Raw genomic sequence first — 17,500 nt, forward strand, 5'->3', positions numbered from 1 at the left:
TCCTGCTGCAGGTCTGGTTCAGGGTCTACTGCAGGTCTGGTTCAGGGTCCTACCTGATGTACCCAACCTGCGGCCGGTGGCTCAGCTGCCAGCGGTACGAGGTTTTGTCCTTCCAGCCGACGTTCCGTGGGTCCTTCCAGAGCAGCTTCACCTCTCCAGGTGTGTCTCCAGTGTGCCACAGAGCGTTCCTCAGGAACTCACCTGGTCCGGTTCGAGACTTCACCGCCTGCAAGATGGACATAGGGACAAAAGTATTCATCCAGCTTCTGCATCACTCACGCTCATTCCTAGGACAAGCAGGGGACAGGGGTCAGACCTGCTCAAACCAGAAACCTCCTGAAGTACTCGGCCAGACTGGTCAACAACCACCTGCAGGTTTGGTGTTTTCATTTATGCCACACGGGAGCAGCAGAAGAACATGGAGCAAAAACCTTGAGCTGCAGGGCGGGCTGGGCCGTGGCCTTGAAGGGGTTGGACTGCCAGTACGTCTGCTGCGTCTGCTTCCACATCACCACGTAGAAACTCGACGAGTCCTGGTAACCAAAGATGAAGCCGGCGTAGTCGTCGTCCGTCACCGTGTTGATGTGAAAGGTTCCCTCGAAGTCGACGCCGTTAAACGCGGTGTAGCCTGCAGACAGACGCAGGGCAGACGGTCAGCGCCGGGACCACGACTGAGGACTGAAGGTCGGAAACAATGTAACAAAGAGTCAGGTAGAAACACGTACCCACGGCGAGACCGGGGTCGCTGTTCATCGTCTGGACAATCTCCATCCCCTGAAGAGAGACAACAGCTTTACAACCATCACATCCACGGCAACGATGGTAAATCTGACTCCGCCCACTACACGTAACCTCACCAGAGTGATGTCACAAATCACGTGATGGAATGTTTCAGTCTTACACTCGCCCTGCTCTACCAACCAATCACAGTGAGTCAGGTCACCTGGTTCAGCACCACCCAGTTGGGGTCGATCTGGGCGTCGCCCTCCGGGTCAAGGACAACCGTCTGATAGGCTCTGAAGTCCGTCAGTGTGACCTCGGCGCTCTCTGGACACACGTCAATCAAATCCATCACGGCGTCGTTATCAAAGTCGTTCTCACAGACGTCTCCCACGCCATTCACTGACGAGAGACAGACAGGTTGGAGAGAGGGATGGAGAGAGACAGAGGCAAGTCAGAGAGAGAGAGACAGGTCAGAGAGAGAGACAGGTCGGAGAGAGACAGACAGACAGGTCAGAGAGACAGTCAGAGAGAGAGAGACAGACAGGTCAGACAGACAGTCAGAGGGAGAGAGACAGGTGTTTACTGTCGGAGTCTTTCTGGTTGGGGTTGACAATGAGTCGACAGTTGTCGTGGTCGTCGAGGACACCGTCGTTGTCGTCGTCATGGTCACAGTCGTCTCCGAGGCCGTCGTTGTCAGAGTCCAGCTGAGAACTGTTGGGGACGTCAGGACAGTTGTCTCTGGTGTCCTGGAGACCGTCTCCGTCCCTGAGGTGAGACAAGTTCAACACTGCTTCACTGAACCATGGTGGAGACAGACAGGTCAGAGAGGGAGACAGACAGACAGACAGGTCAGAGAGAGAGACAGAGAGAGAGACAGACAGACAGACAGACAGACAGGTCAGAGAGAGAGACAGAGAGAGACAGACAGACAGACAGAGAGAGAGAGAGAGAGAGACAGACAGTCAGACAGGCAGACAGACAGACAGGGTTGATGACACATACGTGTCTTGGTTGGTGTCACACACGTCTCCCACCAGGTCGTTGTCGACGTCCGTCTGAGAGAGAGAGGAGACACACTGTGACCTCTGACCTAATATATAATATAAATAATACTGTACATAACATATATAATATATAATGAACCTGCATGGGGTTACTGAGCTCAGGACAACTGTCACAGGCGTCTCCCACGCCGTCCCGGTCTCTGTCCGTCTGCATCGGGTTCGGAACCTTTGGACAGTTGTCAAGAACGTTGGGAATCCCTGAACACACACACACACACACACACACACACACACACACACACACACACACACACACACACACACACACACACACACACACACACACACACACACACACACACACACACACAGTCGTCAGTCACATGTCACAGTTTTGCAGCAGTGTGGATGGAGGTGCAGCGGCGCCCTCTGGAGGCTGCGGCGCTCGTTGCCTCTCACCGTCTCCGTCCACATCCTGGTCGCAGGCGTCTCCCTGTCCGTTGCCATCTGTGTCTCTCTGGTCGCTGTTGGGGACGTTGGGACAGTTGTCGCAGGCGTCTCCAAACGAGTCGCTGTCCGAGTTCTGCTGGTCTCTGTTCGGGACCAGCCGGCAGTTGTCCTGAGGGATAGAGAGAGAGAGACAGGTCAGAGAGAGAGACAGGTCACGTGAGCACAGCGACCCAACGCCCATCTCACCATCACGTTTATGATGCCGTCTCCGTCTGCGTCCTCGTCACAACGATCTCCGATCCCGTCGTTGTCGGCGTCCTCCTGACCAGAGTTGGGGGTGAACACACAGTTGTCCTGGCGACAGGAGGACACACACAAACACGGTACACAAACACACACACACACACACACACACACACACACACACACACACACACACAAACACAGACACACACTCTCTCTCTCTCACACACACACACACACACACACACACACACACACACACACCACTGTCAGTTGTCGATGTATCTGCAGTTTGTTTTATTATTCCATGACCACCTGCTTCTGCTCTGACCTCTGATTGGCCCAAAAAAAAACAACCACACTGATGAAGGCAGCTGTCACCAGCCAATCATAGGCAGAGGAGGGCGGGGCTCTGACCTGTTTACAGTGTTTGTCGTTGTCCACGCAGGGCAGCGAGCGGTCGGGGTACCCGTCGATGTCCGTGTCCATGCCACACGTGTTCCCGTTACCTGCCCAGCCCACATTACACTGCACACACACACACACACACACACACACACGTCATGACCTGATTGAAGCGGGCGGCAAACGACTGACCCAACCTCGGCGGTAGGCGGTGGCCTCACCCTGCAGGTCACCTCCCCGTTCCTCTCCATGGTGCAGTGGGCGTTGGTGTCACAGGGGTTAAAGGTCAACGCAGCACACGACTTCCTGGGGAAGCATCCTGATGTCTGGTTGCCGAGGAAACCGGGTTTACAGCCGCCACACTTGTAGGAACCCTGAGAAACAAAGAGGTGGAGGTGTCTAAGGAGTTAGAATTGGGTCATTAATACAGCGCACAAAAAAATGACTTACGAGCGATGTATGTGATTTCACACGCGCATATATTAACCATCGCGCGCAGATTTAAATCCCTTGAGGCTCAAGAGGGATATTTTCTGCACTCGCGGTGAAACATTTTACACTCTGGCGAGAGGCGGCTCCGCTGCTCGTGGAGCGCTTTGTACGCTGACGGTGGAAAGTTTTTGACACTTTGGGAGCGGAGCCTCTGGACTGACAGCTCTTAGGGAGCCTGGAGTTGCCAGGTTGGATTTTCACGTAGGTAGGTTACTGTTGGCAAGACGAGAGACAGTGGCCGCATCGGCAATGTGATCTCTTCGTATATCAATGATCAGCACCCAGGGATTTCCACTTCTAGTGACTTTATTCAGGGAGCTGTCAGAACATCATAACATGCCCAACGTGGGGGTAAAGCCTCTCATGCCTCCGGCCACATACCCTCTCTCTGCACCTGGCTATAGGTAATTCCCTTGAGTATACTCCTAGAGCCCTCTACTGGCCTGGGACTGTAATAACATATAATTAGTCCCTTCATGACAGGCAGGACGAGAGTCAGTGAATGGTAATATTCTCTATTCATACATTTTCAAGTAGGCTGTAGCTGTCAAAAACTGCTTGATAGCTACGTTTTGCTAGCTACCTATAATAATAATAAATAATAATACATTTCATTTCTACAAAACTTATCAATCTTTTTTGCAAGTATAACATCAACCCTGTAATGCACAGTCAAGCTATGAACACCATTTTTTTCTATTTTGAAAAGTCTATTTTGACAGCTACAGCTACAGCTACGATGGGCATGTTATGATGTTCTGACAGCTCCCTGAATAAAGTCACTAGAAGTGGAAATCACTGGGTGCTGATCACTGATATACGAAGAGATCACACTGCCGATGCGGCCACTGTCTCTCGTCTTGCCAACAGTAACCTACCTACGTGAAAATCCAACCTGGCAACTCCAGGGTCCCTAAGAGCTGTCAGTCAAAGTACAGAGGCTCCGCCCCCAGATTGTCAAAAACTTTCTCCGTCAGCGTACAAAGCGTTCCACGAGCAGCGAAGCCGCCTCTCGCGAGAGTGTAAAATGTGCAGCGCAAGCACAGAAATAACTATCGAGGAGCGGAGCTGCGGAGTGGAGCAAGAGCAGACCCTCTTGAGCCTCAAGGGATTTAAATCTGCGCGCATGAAATCACATACATCGCTCGTGAGTCATTTTTTGTGTGTTGTATTAATGACCCAATTCTTACTCCATAGGTGTCACCCTTCGTCCACCAGGAGGCGTTGGCGGCTCCACGAGAACTCACCATGGTGTTGATGCAGACGGAGTTTGACACACAGGCGTCGGGCAGGTCCACACACTCATCGACGTCCACACACTCCTGAGGACACACACACGCGCACACACACACACACACACACACACACACACACACACACACACACACACACACACACACACACACACACACACACACACACACACACACACACACACACACACACACACACACACACACAGTCATCATCAGTATAACACACTGCACACAACAGAATGTGTGTGTCTGACCTGTCTGTGTGTCTCTGACCTGTCTGTTTGTGTCTGTGACCTGTCTGTGTGTCTCTGACCTGTCTGTGTGACTCTGACCTATCTGTGTGTGTCTCTGACCTATTTGCGTGTATTTGACCTGTCTGTGTCTGACATGTCTGTCTGTGTCTCTGACCTGTCTGTGTGTCTCTGACATGTTTGTCTGTGTCTCTGACCTGTCTGTGTGTCTCTGACCTGTCTGTGTGTCTCTGACATGTCTGTCTCTGTGTCTGACCTGTCTGTGTGTCTCTGACATGTCTGTTTGTGTGTCTGACCTGTCTGTGTGTCTCTGACCTGTCTGACCTGTCTGTGTGTCTCTGACCTGTCTGACCTGTTTGTGTGTCTCTGACCTGTCTGTGTGTCTCTAACCTGTCTGTTTGTCTATGACCTGTCTGTGTGTCTGACCTATCTGTGCGTCTCTGACCTGTCTGTGTGTCTTGGCGTAGTCCAGGCCCGTCCCGACCAGTGGCGCCCCCCACAGGCCTGGAGGACACGACCGGCAGCTGAAGCCTCCAGGTGAGTTTACACAGGCTCCAGGAGAGAAACATGGCTGCAGCTCACACTGAGGAGGGAGAGGAGTCAGTGTCTGTGGTTCACTGTGAGACAGACAGGCAATGTGTCTGTTGTTGTGTCTGTACCTCATCCACGTCCTCACAGTGCGTCCCGTTCCCACTGGTCCCCGGGGGACACGGTCCACAGCTGTAACCAGGATACTGAAGACTGTCCACACAGGACACACCTTTATAACACGGGTTAGGAGAACAACGGGACCGGGGCTCATGGAAACCTGCAGAGAGACAGACAGACAGGTTGTCATCCATTAGGTCCTCACATGTCCACCTGCTTTATGTCCAACAGGACGTCAGAGCTGAGACTCACCACAAACCTGACACTCCAGGATGGTGTTTCTGATCAGGGACATCTCCTTCACCTGGGGACGAGAGGACACACTGTCACCTGTCCACCCTGTCAGCCGTCTCACCTGTCACCTGTCTGTCTCACACGTTTGTCTCACAAGTCTGTCTAACCTGTCCTGTCTGTCTCACCTGTTCTCTGATGTCCTGTCGCAGCTCTCCCAGGATCTGGTTGAAGATGATGAGCTGACCAATCAGAGCCTTGGTGTGCTCACCTGAGGGATGACATCATCAAACCGACAGGTGCGTCAGGTGAAACTGATCAGTTGTGGTTTTTGAGTAGGCTCGGGTGTGACTGTGTTTGTAGCTTCAAAAGAGAAACTCACCCAGGATGGAGTTCACGTCCCCGCCCACTGAAACACAACAGGAAACTGTCCTTAGTGGCCGGGTCATGTGACCAGGTCATGTGTGACTGTGAGATGAGCTCACCTGAGTTGTAGGCGGAGGAGTCTCCTTGGAACGGACAGTCGGTCAGAACTCCAGCGTTAGCCACACTGCCCCCTAGAGCCAGTCTGAGGGACTCCACTGCTCCCTGAGACAAGACGAGTCACAGCTGAGTCACTGATGACCTTTGACCCTTTACAAATCACCAGCAACACTATTGATCACAGATTTTTGATCATTAGTGATCGTTAATGATTGATTATTGATGGATTATTGATGGATTGACTGAAACACTGTGTCTCTGACCTGGAGTCGGGCGTAGGCCTTCTGTCCGTGTCTGATCTCCACCATGTCCACCTCTCGGGGCAGAGGAACCAATGGCGGCAGGCCCTGGCTGGAATCCACCAGTCGGCAGTTGACGTAGAGCTCCATGTTCACGTTGTCGCGGTGAAGACCTCCAAGTCTCAGGATGATGGAGTGCGTCCGGCCGTCGGCCAGGTTGGCGTTCTGCAGGTTGACGGTGTGGAGCTTCCCGTCGGCTCGGACGTAACGAACCAAGACTGAAGGGGGAGAAGACGAGACGTGACTGAGAGGACGAATCAGGATGCAGGAATCCTGACCAAAGAAATGACAATATGAAAGTACCAGGAAGTAAAATACAAAGACAGATTGAAGACAGACGTCTTCCTCCCTCTCCTCTGTTGTCATCCTGCTCGACCTCTCAGCAGCTTCTGACACAGTGAACCACCAGTCTCCTCTCCACCCTCCAACAACTGTGAGTCTCAGGCTCGACTCTCTCCCTGTTCACATCCTACCTCAAGGGCCGCACCTACAGGGTTACTTGGAGAGGATCAGTGTCTGAACCCCTGCAACCTCACTACTGGGGTCCCTCAGGGCTCTGTTCTGGGCCCCATCCTCTTCTCTTTGTACACCAGGCTCTGTCATTCACTCACATAGCTTTTCCTGGCCATAGCTACGCAGATGACATGCGGTCTGTCTGCAGCTCATCCAGAATGCAGCGGCCCGGTTGGTCTTCAACCTACCAAAGTTCTCTCACACTACACCACTCCTCTGCACCCTGCACTGGCATCTGTTAGTGGCTTAAACCCATATCAAGGCACTGGTACTCGCTTACCGTGCTGCTAATGGTTCAAGCCCCTCCTACATCCAGAAAATGGTAAAACTTTACTCCCCAGCCCCTCCACTCTGCTACTGCCAAATGGCTTGCTACTCCCTCATTGCGAGGGGCGGGCAACCACCACTAATCTAAATCCTGTCTGTTTTCTGTCCTGGTTCTTCATTGGTGGAACGAGCTCCCCATTGATATCAGGAGAGCAGAATCTCTTCAATGCTGAAAACTCATCTGTTAAAACTGCACTTAATTACAAATTAGCACTTGAAGCGGTTTTTGCCTATTTGATGAATGTTTATGTACTGTAATTCTTTCACTTTTGAGTAATATCTTCATGGTTGAATGCACTTATTTTAAGTCGCTTTGGACAAAAGTGTCTGCTAAATAAATGAAATGTAATGTAATGTAATGGGAGGGATACAAACCCGAAGTAGACTTTGGTAGAAGACCTAAGAGCTCTGGTAGGGGTATGGGGCTGTAAGAGGTCTAGAGATGTGCTGTGGGGTCGGGCCACGTAAGGCTCTATAAATCAGCAGTGTGTTGGAGATGAGTTACTGAGAAAGGTAAACAGTGAGGTACAATAATCTGAACGGGAAGAAATAAAAGCGTAAATTTGGATCTCCAATTTTTCACTTGAGACAACAGACCTGAGTTTCTCAAATGAAAGAAACAGGATCGAGATCTAATATGTTCGTTGAAGCTTGTGGTTTGATAAAAAAAAAAGACAGAGATAACGCAGACTAGACCTAAGGGATGAGAAAAGGCCACCAAGATGCTGCTTGATGTCTGAATGGAGACTCTCTGGAATAACTTCAGTTTTGTCTGCATTTAACTGCAGAAACTTGTTTGCCATCCAGGCCCTGTGTGTGTCAATACAGTTGTTCAGTGAAGAGAGTTCATGTGACTCAGCGTACAGGTGAGAGGAGATATTGTCAAAATGGCTGCTAATCTGTCCTAATGGGAGCATGTATAAAGATAATAAAGGGGACCCAGGACCGATCCCTGGGGAACACCACGAGGCAGAGGAACACATTCTGACACAAATCCCCCCACAGAGACTGACATTGTCCAAGGAGAACCACTCTGGTGCAGTCCCAGAAATGCCCACAAGGGGATTTTGCCTGTGGATCAGGGTATGGTGGTCAACTGTATGAAATGCTGCGCTAACGTCCAATAACACCGACCTTTATTGATCTTCCCCATGATGGCGACCTCCAGGTACTTCCTGTTGTCCTGTTTGCTGTAGAGACCCAGCAGGACTCCGCCCAGCTTCGCCGGCAGCCGCAACGTTGACACCACATACACGTCACTGAGCACGCTCAGACCGCCAGACAGCTTCTCCACCGCCGCGACGCTCTGCCTCGAGTCCTGAAGGCTCAACACGTCGATCACTGGGGGAGAGGTATTATAACCAATAGTTAGAGATCATGATGTTGACTTGTGGAGTCCACTCTGGTGTTTGTTTGTTTGTTTGATATTTTACTGGAAAATGAATGAAACTGAATTGATTAGTTTACTGTCAGTGTTCTCACTGTTGCCATGGTTACATGTGATGGTACCAGCAGGGATCTGGCTTCTGTGTAGGTCTTAAGCCCCGCCCCTCCATGTCATGTGAGGTCATTATCACTGATGTTTGTTAAGGTGATGATTTTATGATCACTTTGATTCTCATCAGTTATTTGTTGATATAAAAACGGGCTGAGACGTCATGATTGACGTCTCAGCCTAAGGCGTCACGAACGTTTGTCGATGACCGGTTCAGATCAGCGCAGCTGCAGGTCAAAGGTCAACCTGGATGGTTAATGAGCAGCTCTTTCCCGCGCCTCAGCTGTCAGTAAAATCAGTTGATCGATGATCGATCACGGAGTTTGACTCGTCCTTTCAAAGTCAAGTTCTTGAATAAAGTACAGCTGACTGTTGTGACCAGTACCTTGAGCATCCGGCCCGTCCGGGACTCCCGTCGTGAGCCGGACACAGAGGAGCGACAGCAGCACCGGGACGCTGCAGCCCATGTCTCCGGAGGACCGGAGAGCCGGAGGAGAGCAGGAGAGCAGGAGGACCGGAGGAGAGGACCGGAGGACCGGAAGACCGGAGGAGAGCCGGAGGAGAGCCGGAGGACCGGAGAGCCGGAGGACCGGAGGAGAGCCGGAGGACCGGAGGACCGGAGGACCGGAGGGGAGGACCGGAGGACCGGAGGAGAGCCGGAGGACCGGAGGGGAGGACCAGAGGGGAGGACCGGAGGACCGGAGGAGAGCCGGAGAGCCGGAGGACCGGAGGACCGGAGGACCGGAGGAGAGCCGGAGGACCGGAGGACCGGAGGGGAGGACCGGAGGAGAGCCGGAGGAGAGCCGGAGGACCGGAGGGGAGGACCAGAGGGGAGGACCGGAGGACCGGAGGAGAGCCGGAGAGCCGGAGGACCGGAGGGGAGGACCGGAGTACCGGAGGACCGGAGGAGAGCCGGAGGAGAGCCGGAGGAGAGCCGGAGGAGAGCCGGAGGAGAGCCGGAGGACCGGAGGACCGGAGGAGAGCCGGAGGAGAGCAGGAGGACCGGAGAGCCGGGTCCAACAACGTCAACGAGCTGGAGGACCGGGTGCTGACAGAGCATCCACACCGAGGGCACAGACTCAAACCACCGACCGACCGGAGCAGAAAGTAACGGGCGGGTTCACGAGACTAACTGCTGCTGCTGGCGCGCGCTCATCTCTCCAGACGGCTCGTGCGCGCGGAGAGATTATTGGCATATAGCTCGCGACTGAGAGACAGACAGACAGATAACTACTGATCCATCACAAGCCCGTCCAGTGTTAACTGTATCAGGTCGGAGGTCGGAGGTCAGGGGTCGGAGGTCACGGTGTGAACCTGCGGGGGGAGAGAGAGAGAAGACCCGCAGTGAAGAGCGAAACACGAGATCATCAGAGCGTCGTCCAATCAGAGCCTCGCAGATCCTACGAGTCCGAGCGGAGGGCAGTGAAGTTGTGTGCGTGACCTCATGGCAGTATTTCTCAGATCCAGAGCATGGACGTGAACACACGCACGCACACGCGCACACACACAATGAACCAGGGGTCGGGTGGAGTTTAAAGTTTAATGTCTGCTGTGGTTTCCTGTGCAAGCCGCCGCCCCCTCATCTTCCTCCTCCTCCTTTGACTGTTTGTTTCTCATTCTGGAGCGTTGCCATGGAAACCTGCGTTTAACAGCAGGTGGGGGTGGGGGGGGGCTCTACCCCCACCCGTCTGACAGCAGCCAGCAGCTTATCGTGGAGCGTCGGCAGGAGAAAGAATTCAGCTCCACAAAGTGTTTCCAGAGGAGAGGGGGGGGGGGGGGGGGGGGGGGAGAATTCCTGAGTTATGCCGTCATGTGCAGCTGTGTCTCCCCAGGGAGGGGGGAGGAGTCTCTGTGGGAAAACTGAATTCAAAAACAGTTTCCACTGACGATTTCTTCTTCGTCTTGTTCGTCACCACAGTAAACATGTCTGTTGTTGTTCTCCTCTCTCACTGCCCCTCCCGTCAGGGTTCTCACCAGGCTGCTGACGGGTGTGAGGTTCCACCACCAGCCTGCAGAACGTCTGCAGAACATCTCCACCTCGTACTGAGCGTTGAACAGCGTTCTTCCAAAGGACGTTCACTGTTCTGTTGATGATGGTGGGGATCACATCACTGTGACGTGTAACCACCTACAGAACCCTAAACCCTCCTCATGGGCAACTACAACCCACTACATCCCCTGAGGCTTCTAAAGAACCCCACATTGACCAACAGCGCTTCATTTACAATCGACATTTAGAAACTCATCACAGACCATTTCAACCTCTTAAAGAACCTCTAGAAGCTTCAGGATGACTGAAACCATCGTGAGAACCTCCTCAATAATCCCTAAAGGGAAGGGGCCCTGAGTTTGGTGAGGAACTTCATCTGAGGTTTAAAGACTTGGGAACCTACCCCATGGCAGGGAACATATATCAGGACTTCTCCTCGTCATGGTTTTGAATCCTCCCTCGCTGGTCTTCTCAGGTCAGATTCCTGCGGTGGCAGGAAGTGCAAATCACAACCACAAGAAAACAACATTCGCTGTTCGTCCAATCAGAGACAATCCTCTTCCATCAGAAGTTAATAACTTTGTGATTTGTCGTTTTGTGTTGCACTTCATGGCCACCGTAGTTTTCCTCTCTTCCTCCCGTTCACCTCGTCACCTCGTGATCAGATGATCCGAGTCAGTTTGATTTATTCTCTAGATTTATTGTTTCATATTCTCATCATTATTCTGTTGAAGAAAGAAACTCACTTTAAACATCCATTTGAACAAAAAGAGTAAATTCACTTGTTTTGAAAGAAAAAGTTCATCCATGAGCTACTGCATCTTTAAAAAAACAGATTCATCTTTAATTCATTTATGTTCAGAAACCAGCATCTCGTCCATCGTGACGCTCAGTCGTCTCCGTCCTCCTCGTGAGACCCGATGGTCCGCAGGTCTGGCGGCTCCTCCAGCGCCTCCTGCTGGACGTGCTGGATGGACACCATGCCGGTCAGGAGGGCGTAGCTCAGCATGGCGCCCAGCGCCGCCAGAGCCGACAGGAACTGCTTCCTCCGCTTGTTGGGGACGTGGTCGAAGTCTCCGCCTTCGGGCTGAGACGCCGGCTGCTGACTGGAGCTCTCTGAAAATAAAACACACAAAACAATTATGGAGGACGAAACACAGGGACAAAAGCATCTGGAGCCTCTTTCTACACGAGCACATGACCCTGTTGACGCGATGTCACTCAGTGATGTCACTGTTACTTCTGTCAACCCTTTGGTTCAGTTGTTTATTTATTCTGAAGGGTTAAACCCTGGTCCTCACCTCGGTCGTCTCGGGGGAAGTAGAGCAGCAGGATGTTGGTGCAGAAGCTGCTCAGGTTCTCCAGAGACTTCAGATGCTGCTGGAGTTTCCCGTTGGGCAGTTTGGATTTCAGGATCGGAGCCAAGTGACCGAACACGTATGCGTCCAGAGACGACGGCCTGCGCAGACGACACGGCAGATTCTACTGTCACAATGTTTCTGCAACATTTGAATCATTCCAGGTTTAACTGCTGAACCTTAAAGGCCTTGGTACCTTAATCTGATCTAATGTGGAACAGGATCACACCTGGCTCACAACTAATTCACAACTGACTCACACCCAATACACACATGATTCACACCTGGCTCACATCTGACTCACATCCGATTTACACCTGATACACACCTGGCTCACACCTGGCTCACATCTGACTCACACCTGGCTCACACCTGGCTCACACCTGACTCACACCCGATACACACATGATTCACACCTGGCTCACATCTGACTCACACCTGACTGACACCCGGCTCACACCCCATCTGACTCACACCTGGCTCACACCCCATCTGACTCACACCTGGCTCACATCTGGCTCACACCTGGCTCACACCTGGCTCACACCTGGCTCACACCTGACTCACACCTAATTCACATCTGACTCACATCTGACTCACATCTGACTCACACCTGGCTCACATCTGACTCACACCTGGCTCACATCTGACTCACACCTGGCTCACATCTGACTCACATCTGGCTCACATCTGACTCACACCTGGCTCACAACTAATTCACAACTGACTCACACCCGATTCACACCCAATACACACATGATTCACACCTGGCTCACACCTGGCTCACATCTGACTCACACCTATCCACATCTGGCTCTCATCTGACTCACATCTGTCTCACACCTGGCTCAAATCTGGCTCACACCTGACTCACACCTGGCTCACATCTGACTCACACCTGGCTCACACCTGGCTCACAACTAATTCACAGTTGACTCACACCCGATTCACACCCAATACACACATGATTCACACCTGGCTCACATCTGACTCACAACCAATACACACATGATTCACACCTGGCTCACATCTGACTCACAACCAATACACACATGATTCACACCTGGCTCACATCTGACTCACAACCAATTTACACCCGATACACACCTGGCTCACACCCGGCTCACACCTGGCTCACATCCAACTCACATCCAACTCACATCTGACTCAACCCTGATTTACACCCGATACACACCTGGCTCACACCTGGCTCACATCTGACTCACATCTGACTCACATCTGACTCACATCTGACTCACAGCCGATACACACATGATTCACACCTGGCTCACACCTGGCTCACATCTGACTCACAACCAATGTACATCCGATACACACCTGGCTCACATCCGACTCACATCTGACTCAGATCTGACTCAGATCTGACTCACACCCGATTTACACCTGATACACACCTGGCTCACATCTGCCTCACACCTGGCTCACATCTGACTCACATCTGACTCACATCTGACTCACATCTGACTCACACCCGATACACACATGATTCACACATGGCTCACATCTGACTCACACCCGATTTACACCCGATACACACATGATTCACACCTGGCTCACATCTGACTCACACCTGGCTCACACCTGACTCACATCTGAGTCACACCCAATTTACACCCGATACACACGATTCACACCTGGCTCACACCTGGCTCACATCTGACTCACATCTGAGTCACACCCAATTTACACCCGATACACACGATTCACACCTGGCTCACACCTGGCTCACATCTGACTCACATCTGAGTCACACCCAATTTACACCCGATACACACGATTCACACCTGGCTCACACCTGGCTCACATCTGACTCACATCTGACTCACACCCGATTTACACCCGATTCACACCCGAGTCACACCCGAGTCACACCTGACTCACACCCGATTCACACATTGGCCACACTTGGCTCACAGCTCGTTCACATTTGGTTCACACTTAGCTCACTGCTGGTTCGCACCTGACTCACACCCGATTCACACCTGGTAATCTAAAGTCCAGTGACTCGGTCACCAGAAGAACTTACGAGTCTCCAAAGAAGAACTTGCTTGAGCCGAGTCTCTGGGACAGAAGGTTCAGACACTCGGCAGCGTCACGGTACAACTGAAACACAAGAAACAGGAAGAAAAGGCCATTTTCATTTCATATGATATTTAATAACAATAACTAATGAGCTGTTTAATGTTCTAAAGATGATAAAAAAGATGAAAATATCAACAGAAGAAGGTCACGTCACAACCAACTAACAGACACGTTGAGCTGTTCTCTGATGTTTGTCATGTTTTATATAAGAGAGAAAAGAGAAACACGTCAGCTTCTCTTTTCCTTCTCTGCTGACAGATTTTTCCTCTCGTTATATTTTATTCCCCCTGAACGCTGTCTGACCTCTGACCCATTCCTAAGTGGACGGAACGTTTCCTACTAGCAGATTTCCAACAGATACATCCACTGACCAGTTTTTTTCCTTCCCCCGAAAAAGTGTTCCGACCACTTGAAGCAGCAGCCGGAGCTCATGGAAACAATGTCTCTGACACTCTACTCCACGACTGGAAAGTGCTTAGCTGCTGCGTGTTGTGATGTCACTGAGGTCAGAGGATCACAGAGCTGCGGTTCTGAGGTTTTTACTTCATACTGACGAGTTGAGTTTCAGGTGAAAGTCTGTCCTCACCTCCTTCTCCAGCTCATCTCCGGACTCCAGGAGCTCGTCTCCTCGCAGCAGGCGCAGTTTTTCCAGCTGCTGCCGCTGCATTCGTCCCGGCAGGAAGAAGTTCAGAGGGAATGGCATGTGCTCGGCGTACCAGCGGCGAGTCACGTCCACGTAGTTCTTCGGTTCGACCCAGAAAGTGTAGATCTACAAAAACAAAAGACGAATTAAAGAAGAGAAGAGTCGAGTTACACGGCCAAACACAAGACGAGCATCTCACCAGGGCAGGCGCCAGTTTCTCCTCCATCAGAGAGATGAAGGCCAGACTGTCTGCGCTTTCTTTGGCCGACAGGTCGTAGTCCGCGTTGTACTTCTGAAAAACAAGGTCACAAGGTCATTTAGAGAACCTCCTGAGGAACCGACCCCCTCTTGGGTCCTGACGTCTGACTGAGGAAACATGAAGATGTACAACCTCATGTGACTGAAGACCTAAGTGGAATCTGAAGTTTTCTCGTCTCATCTCTCTGTCGCTGCGGTTTCTCACTAACCTACCGCAGCAAGGAGGCAGCGAGCATGCTGGGTAATGTGTTCCAGCTGCCTGCGCCCAGAGCCTCAGAGAGGAACCTGAAGGAAACTGTTTACGTCCAGACGCAGACGACAGAAACTCTGTCTGATTATTTACTGAATGATGATCAGTGACTGTGTTTTTAAAGATGATCAGTGACTATATACATACGATCACTGACTGTATATGAAGACGATCACTGACTGTATATGAAGACGATCATTGACTGTATATGAAGACGATCAGCGACTGTTTTTAAAGACAATCAGCGACTGTATATAAAGACGATCAGCTACTGTTTATGACGACGAGCACTGACTGTATATAAAGACATCAGACTGTATATAAAGACGATCACTGACTGTATATAAAGACAATCAGACTATATATAAAGACAATCAGACTATATATAAAGACAATCAGACTGTATATAAAGAAGATCACCGACTGTTAATGATGACGACCCCTGATTGTATATAAAGACAATCAGACTGTATATAAAGACGATCACTGACTGTATATAAAGACAATCAGACTGTATATAAAGATGATCAGCGACTGTATATCAGCGACTGTATATAAAGACGATCAGTACTGTATATAAAGACGATCAGTGACTGTATATAAAGACGATCACCATCACTGATTGTATATAAAGACGATCAGTGACTGTATATACAGAAGCTCAGCGACTGTTTATGACGACGATCACTGACTGTATATAAAGACAATCAGACTGTATATAACGATGATCAATGACTGTATATAAAGACAATCAGACTGTATATAAAGATGATCAGCGACTGTATATAAAGACAATCAGCGACTGTATATCAGCGACTGTATATAAAGACGATCAGTACTGTATATAAAGACGATCAGCGACTGTATATAAAGACGATCAGTACTGTATATAAAGACGATCAGTGACTGTATATAAAGACGATCACGATAACTGATTGTATATAAAGACGATCAGTGACTGTTTATAAACAATCAGTGACTGTATATGAAGACGATCACTGAGTGTATATAAAGACGATCGGCGACTGTATATGAAAACGATCACTGACTGTATATAAAGACGATCAGCAACTGTATATAAAGACGATCACTGGCTGTATATAAAGGCATGTTACTCGTTGTCTATTGATCAGATATCAGATTTCCTCCTGATGTGTGTTTACCTGTTTCCTGAGGTGTATGATGATGTCAGAGGGTCTGGTCAGAGTGTCTTTCTGATTGGTCCTCAGAGCAGGAAGTGAACCTGTGATAACAGAGTCGACACATCACTAATGCTGTGTCCCAATTCAGTTCCTGCCTTCTTCGGAGGGTGCATTTGTCGGCAGGTTGCGTCACAGTGCCGTGACTCGACTGACTCAATTCGTCGGCTCCTTCAAATGTGGCCGACGGATGCGCCCTTCCAGCCCTGTGCAGCGAAGGATACACCGGGTGGATCCTACCCGGCCCAGGCTATCCAAATACAGTATACTGTAAATACAGTATTTGCCTGAGAGCGCCTGCTTTGTGTGCGGACCTCTGCAGTCTTGCTTGCTTGGTTGCTTGCTTGATTGAATTAATAATGAATAATATAAACTTACTTCATGCTAAAGGACATTATCTCAGTATCGTGGAGTGTGCTGCGCCTGTGGTTCCCGAGTAGAAATTTGTATTTGAGCGTCACGTTTAACAAAAATATGCGAGCATATGCATTTCCATTCTATTCTAAGATGGTGCCATGGTGGTTTATTTGAATGTTTTATGACTTAATTAGTGTATGTATATTTAATTATGAAACCCTGTAAGTGCGCCGCATGCTGCTGGCGTCATAATCTCACGTGAGTCTGATATTTACAATTATAACGGCCCATTCTGAAATTGGGCCGGTAAGGGACCAAATTGACAGGGCCGAATTTTGGTCCCAGTCCACCCCGGAAGTGGTGCCGACGTATTGCCATCATTCGTAGAAAACGCCTTGTCTCATTGAAATGAGTCTAAAGGTATTGTGATTATTTGTAAGAAGCAGTATAATGCTAAGTCTACAACCCGCTCCTCCCCAACCCACTTTCCCTCTGCTCTCCATGTGGCCTCCGTGGGACGTA

The 17,500-nt window shown here is 50.5% G+C and overlaps 2 protein-coding genes across 3 annotated transcripts in view; both read right to left on the reverse strand.

The window, feature by feature from the left end:
• The window catches only part of thbs3a (thrombospondin 3a), a 13,062-nt gene extending 1,630 nt beyond the window's left edge, over positions 1–11,432 (reverse strand). The window contains exons 1-21 of one of the 2 annotated variants that reach the window (XM_035608546.2): positions 11,214–11,432; positions 8,460–8,666; positions 6,450–6,703; positions 6,189–6,291; positions 6,086–6,112; positions 5,892–5,974; positions 5,725–5,776; positions 5,484–5,632; positions 5,270–5,407; positions 4,565–4,639; positions 3,047–3,199; positions 2,838–2,948; positions 2,424–2,531; positions 2,187–2,346; positions 1,867–1,985; positions 1,726–1,778; positions 1,307–1,488; positions 944–1,122; positions 726–774; positions 432–628; positions 54–226 (exon numbers count right to left, since the gene is read on the reverse strand). In XM_035608546.2, the coding sequence (XP_035464439.2) occupies positions 54–226; positions 432–628; positions 726–774; positions 944–1,122; positions 1,307–1,488; positions 1,726–1,778; positions 1,867–1,985; positions 2,187–2,346; positions 2,424–2,531; positions 2,838–2,948; positions 3,047–3,199; positions 4,565–4,639; positions 5,270–5,407; positions 5,484–5,632; positions 5,725–5,776; positions 5,892–5,974; positions 6,086–6,112; positions 6,189–6,291; positions 6,450–6,703; positions 8,460–8,666; positions 11,214–11,253 (2,612 nt within the window). In that variant the 5' untranslated portion in view covers positions 11,254–11,432. Of the gene's footprint in view, positions 1–53; positions 227–431; positions 629–725; positions 775–943; positions 1,123–1,306; positions 1,489–1,725; positions 1,779–1,866; positions 1,986–2,186; positions 2,347–2,423; positions 2,532–2,837; positions 2,949–3,046; positions 3,200–4,564; positions 4,640–5,269; positions 5,408–5,483; positions 5,633–5,724; positions 5,777–5,891; positions 5,975–6,085; positions 6,113–6,188; positions 6,292–6,449; positions 6,704–8,459; positions 8,667–9,205; positions 9,412–11,213 lie in introns of those variants that run through there. The other variant, XM_035608545.2, reaches the window with a different exon arrangement.
• A 196-nt stretch (positions 11,433–11,628) lies between these two features.
• The window catches only part of LOC118285143 (metaxin-1-like), a 15,059-nt gene continuing 9,187 nt past the window's right edge, over positions 11,629–17,500 (reverse strand). The window contains exons 3-8 of the mRNA XM_035608547.2: positions 16,586–16,665; positions 15,114–15,206; positions 14,858–15,040; positions 14,216–14,292; positions 12,112–12,269; positions 11,629–11,926 (exon numbers count right to left, since the gene is read on the reverse strand). Of these exons, the coding sequence (XP_035464440.2) occupies positions 11,700–11,926; positions 12,112–12,269; positions 14,216–14,292; positions 14,858–15,040; positions 15,114–15,206; positions 16,586–16,665 (818 nt within the window). The 3' untranslated portion in view covers positions 11,629–11,699. The remainder of the gene's footprint in view (positions 11,927–12,111; positions 12,270–14,215; positions 14,293–14,857; positions 15,041–15,113; positions 15,207–16,585; positions 16,666–17,500) is intronic.

Source organism: Scophthalmus maximus, chromosome 10, assembly GCF_022379125.1.
Source record: "Scophthalmus maximus strain ysfricsl-2021 chromosome 10, ASM2237912v1, whole genome shotgun sequence".
NCBI classification, from domain to species: Eukaryota; Metazoa; Chordata; class Actinopteri; order Pleuronectiformes; family Scophthalmidae; genus Scophthalmus; species Scophthalmus maximus.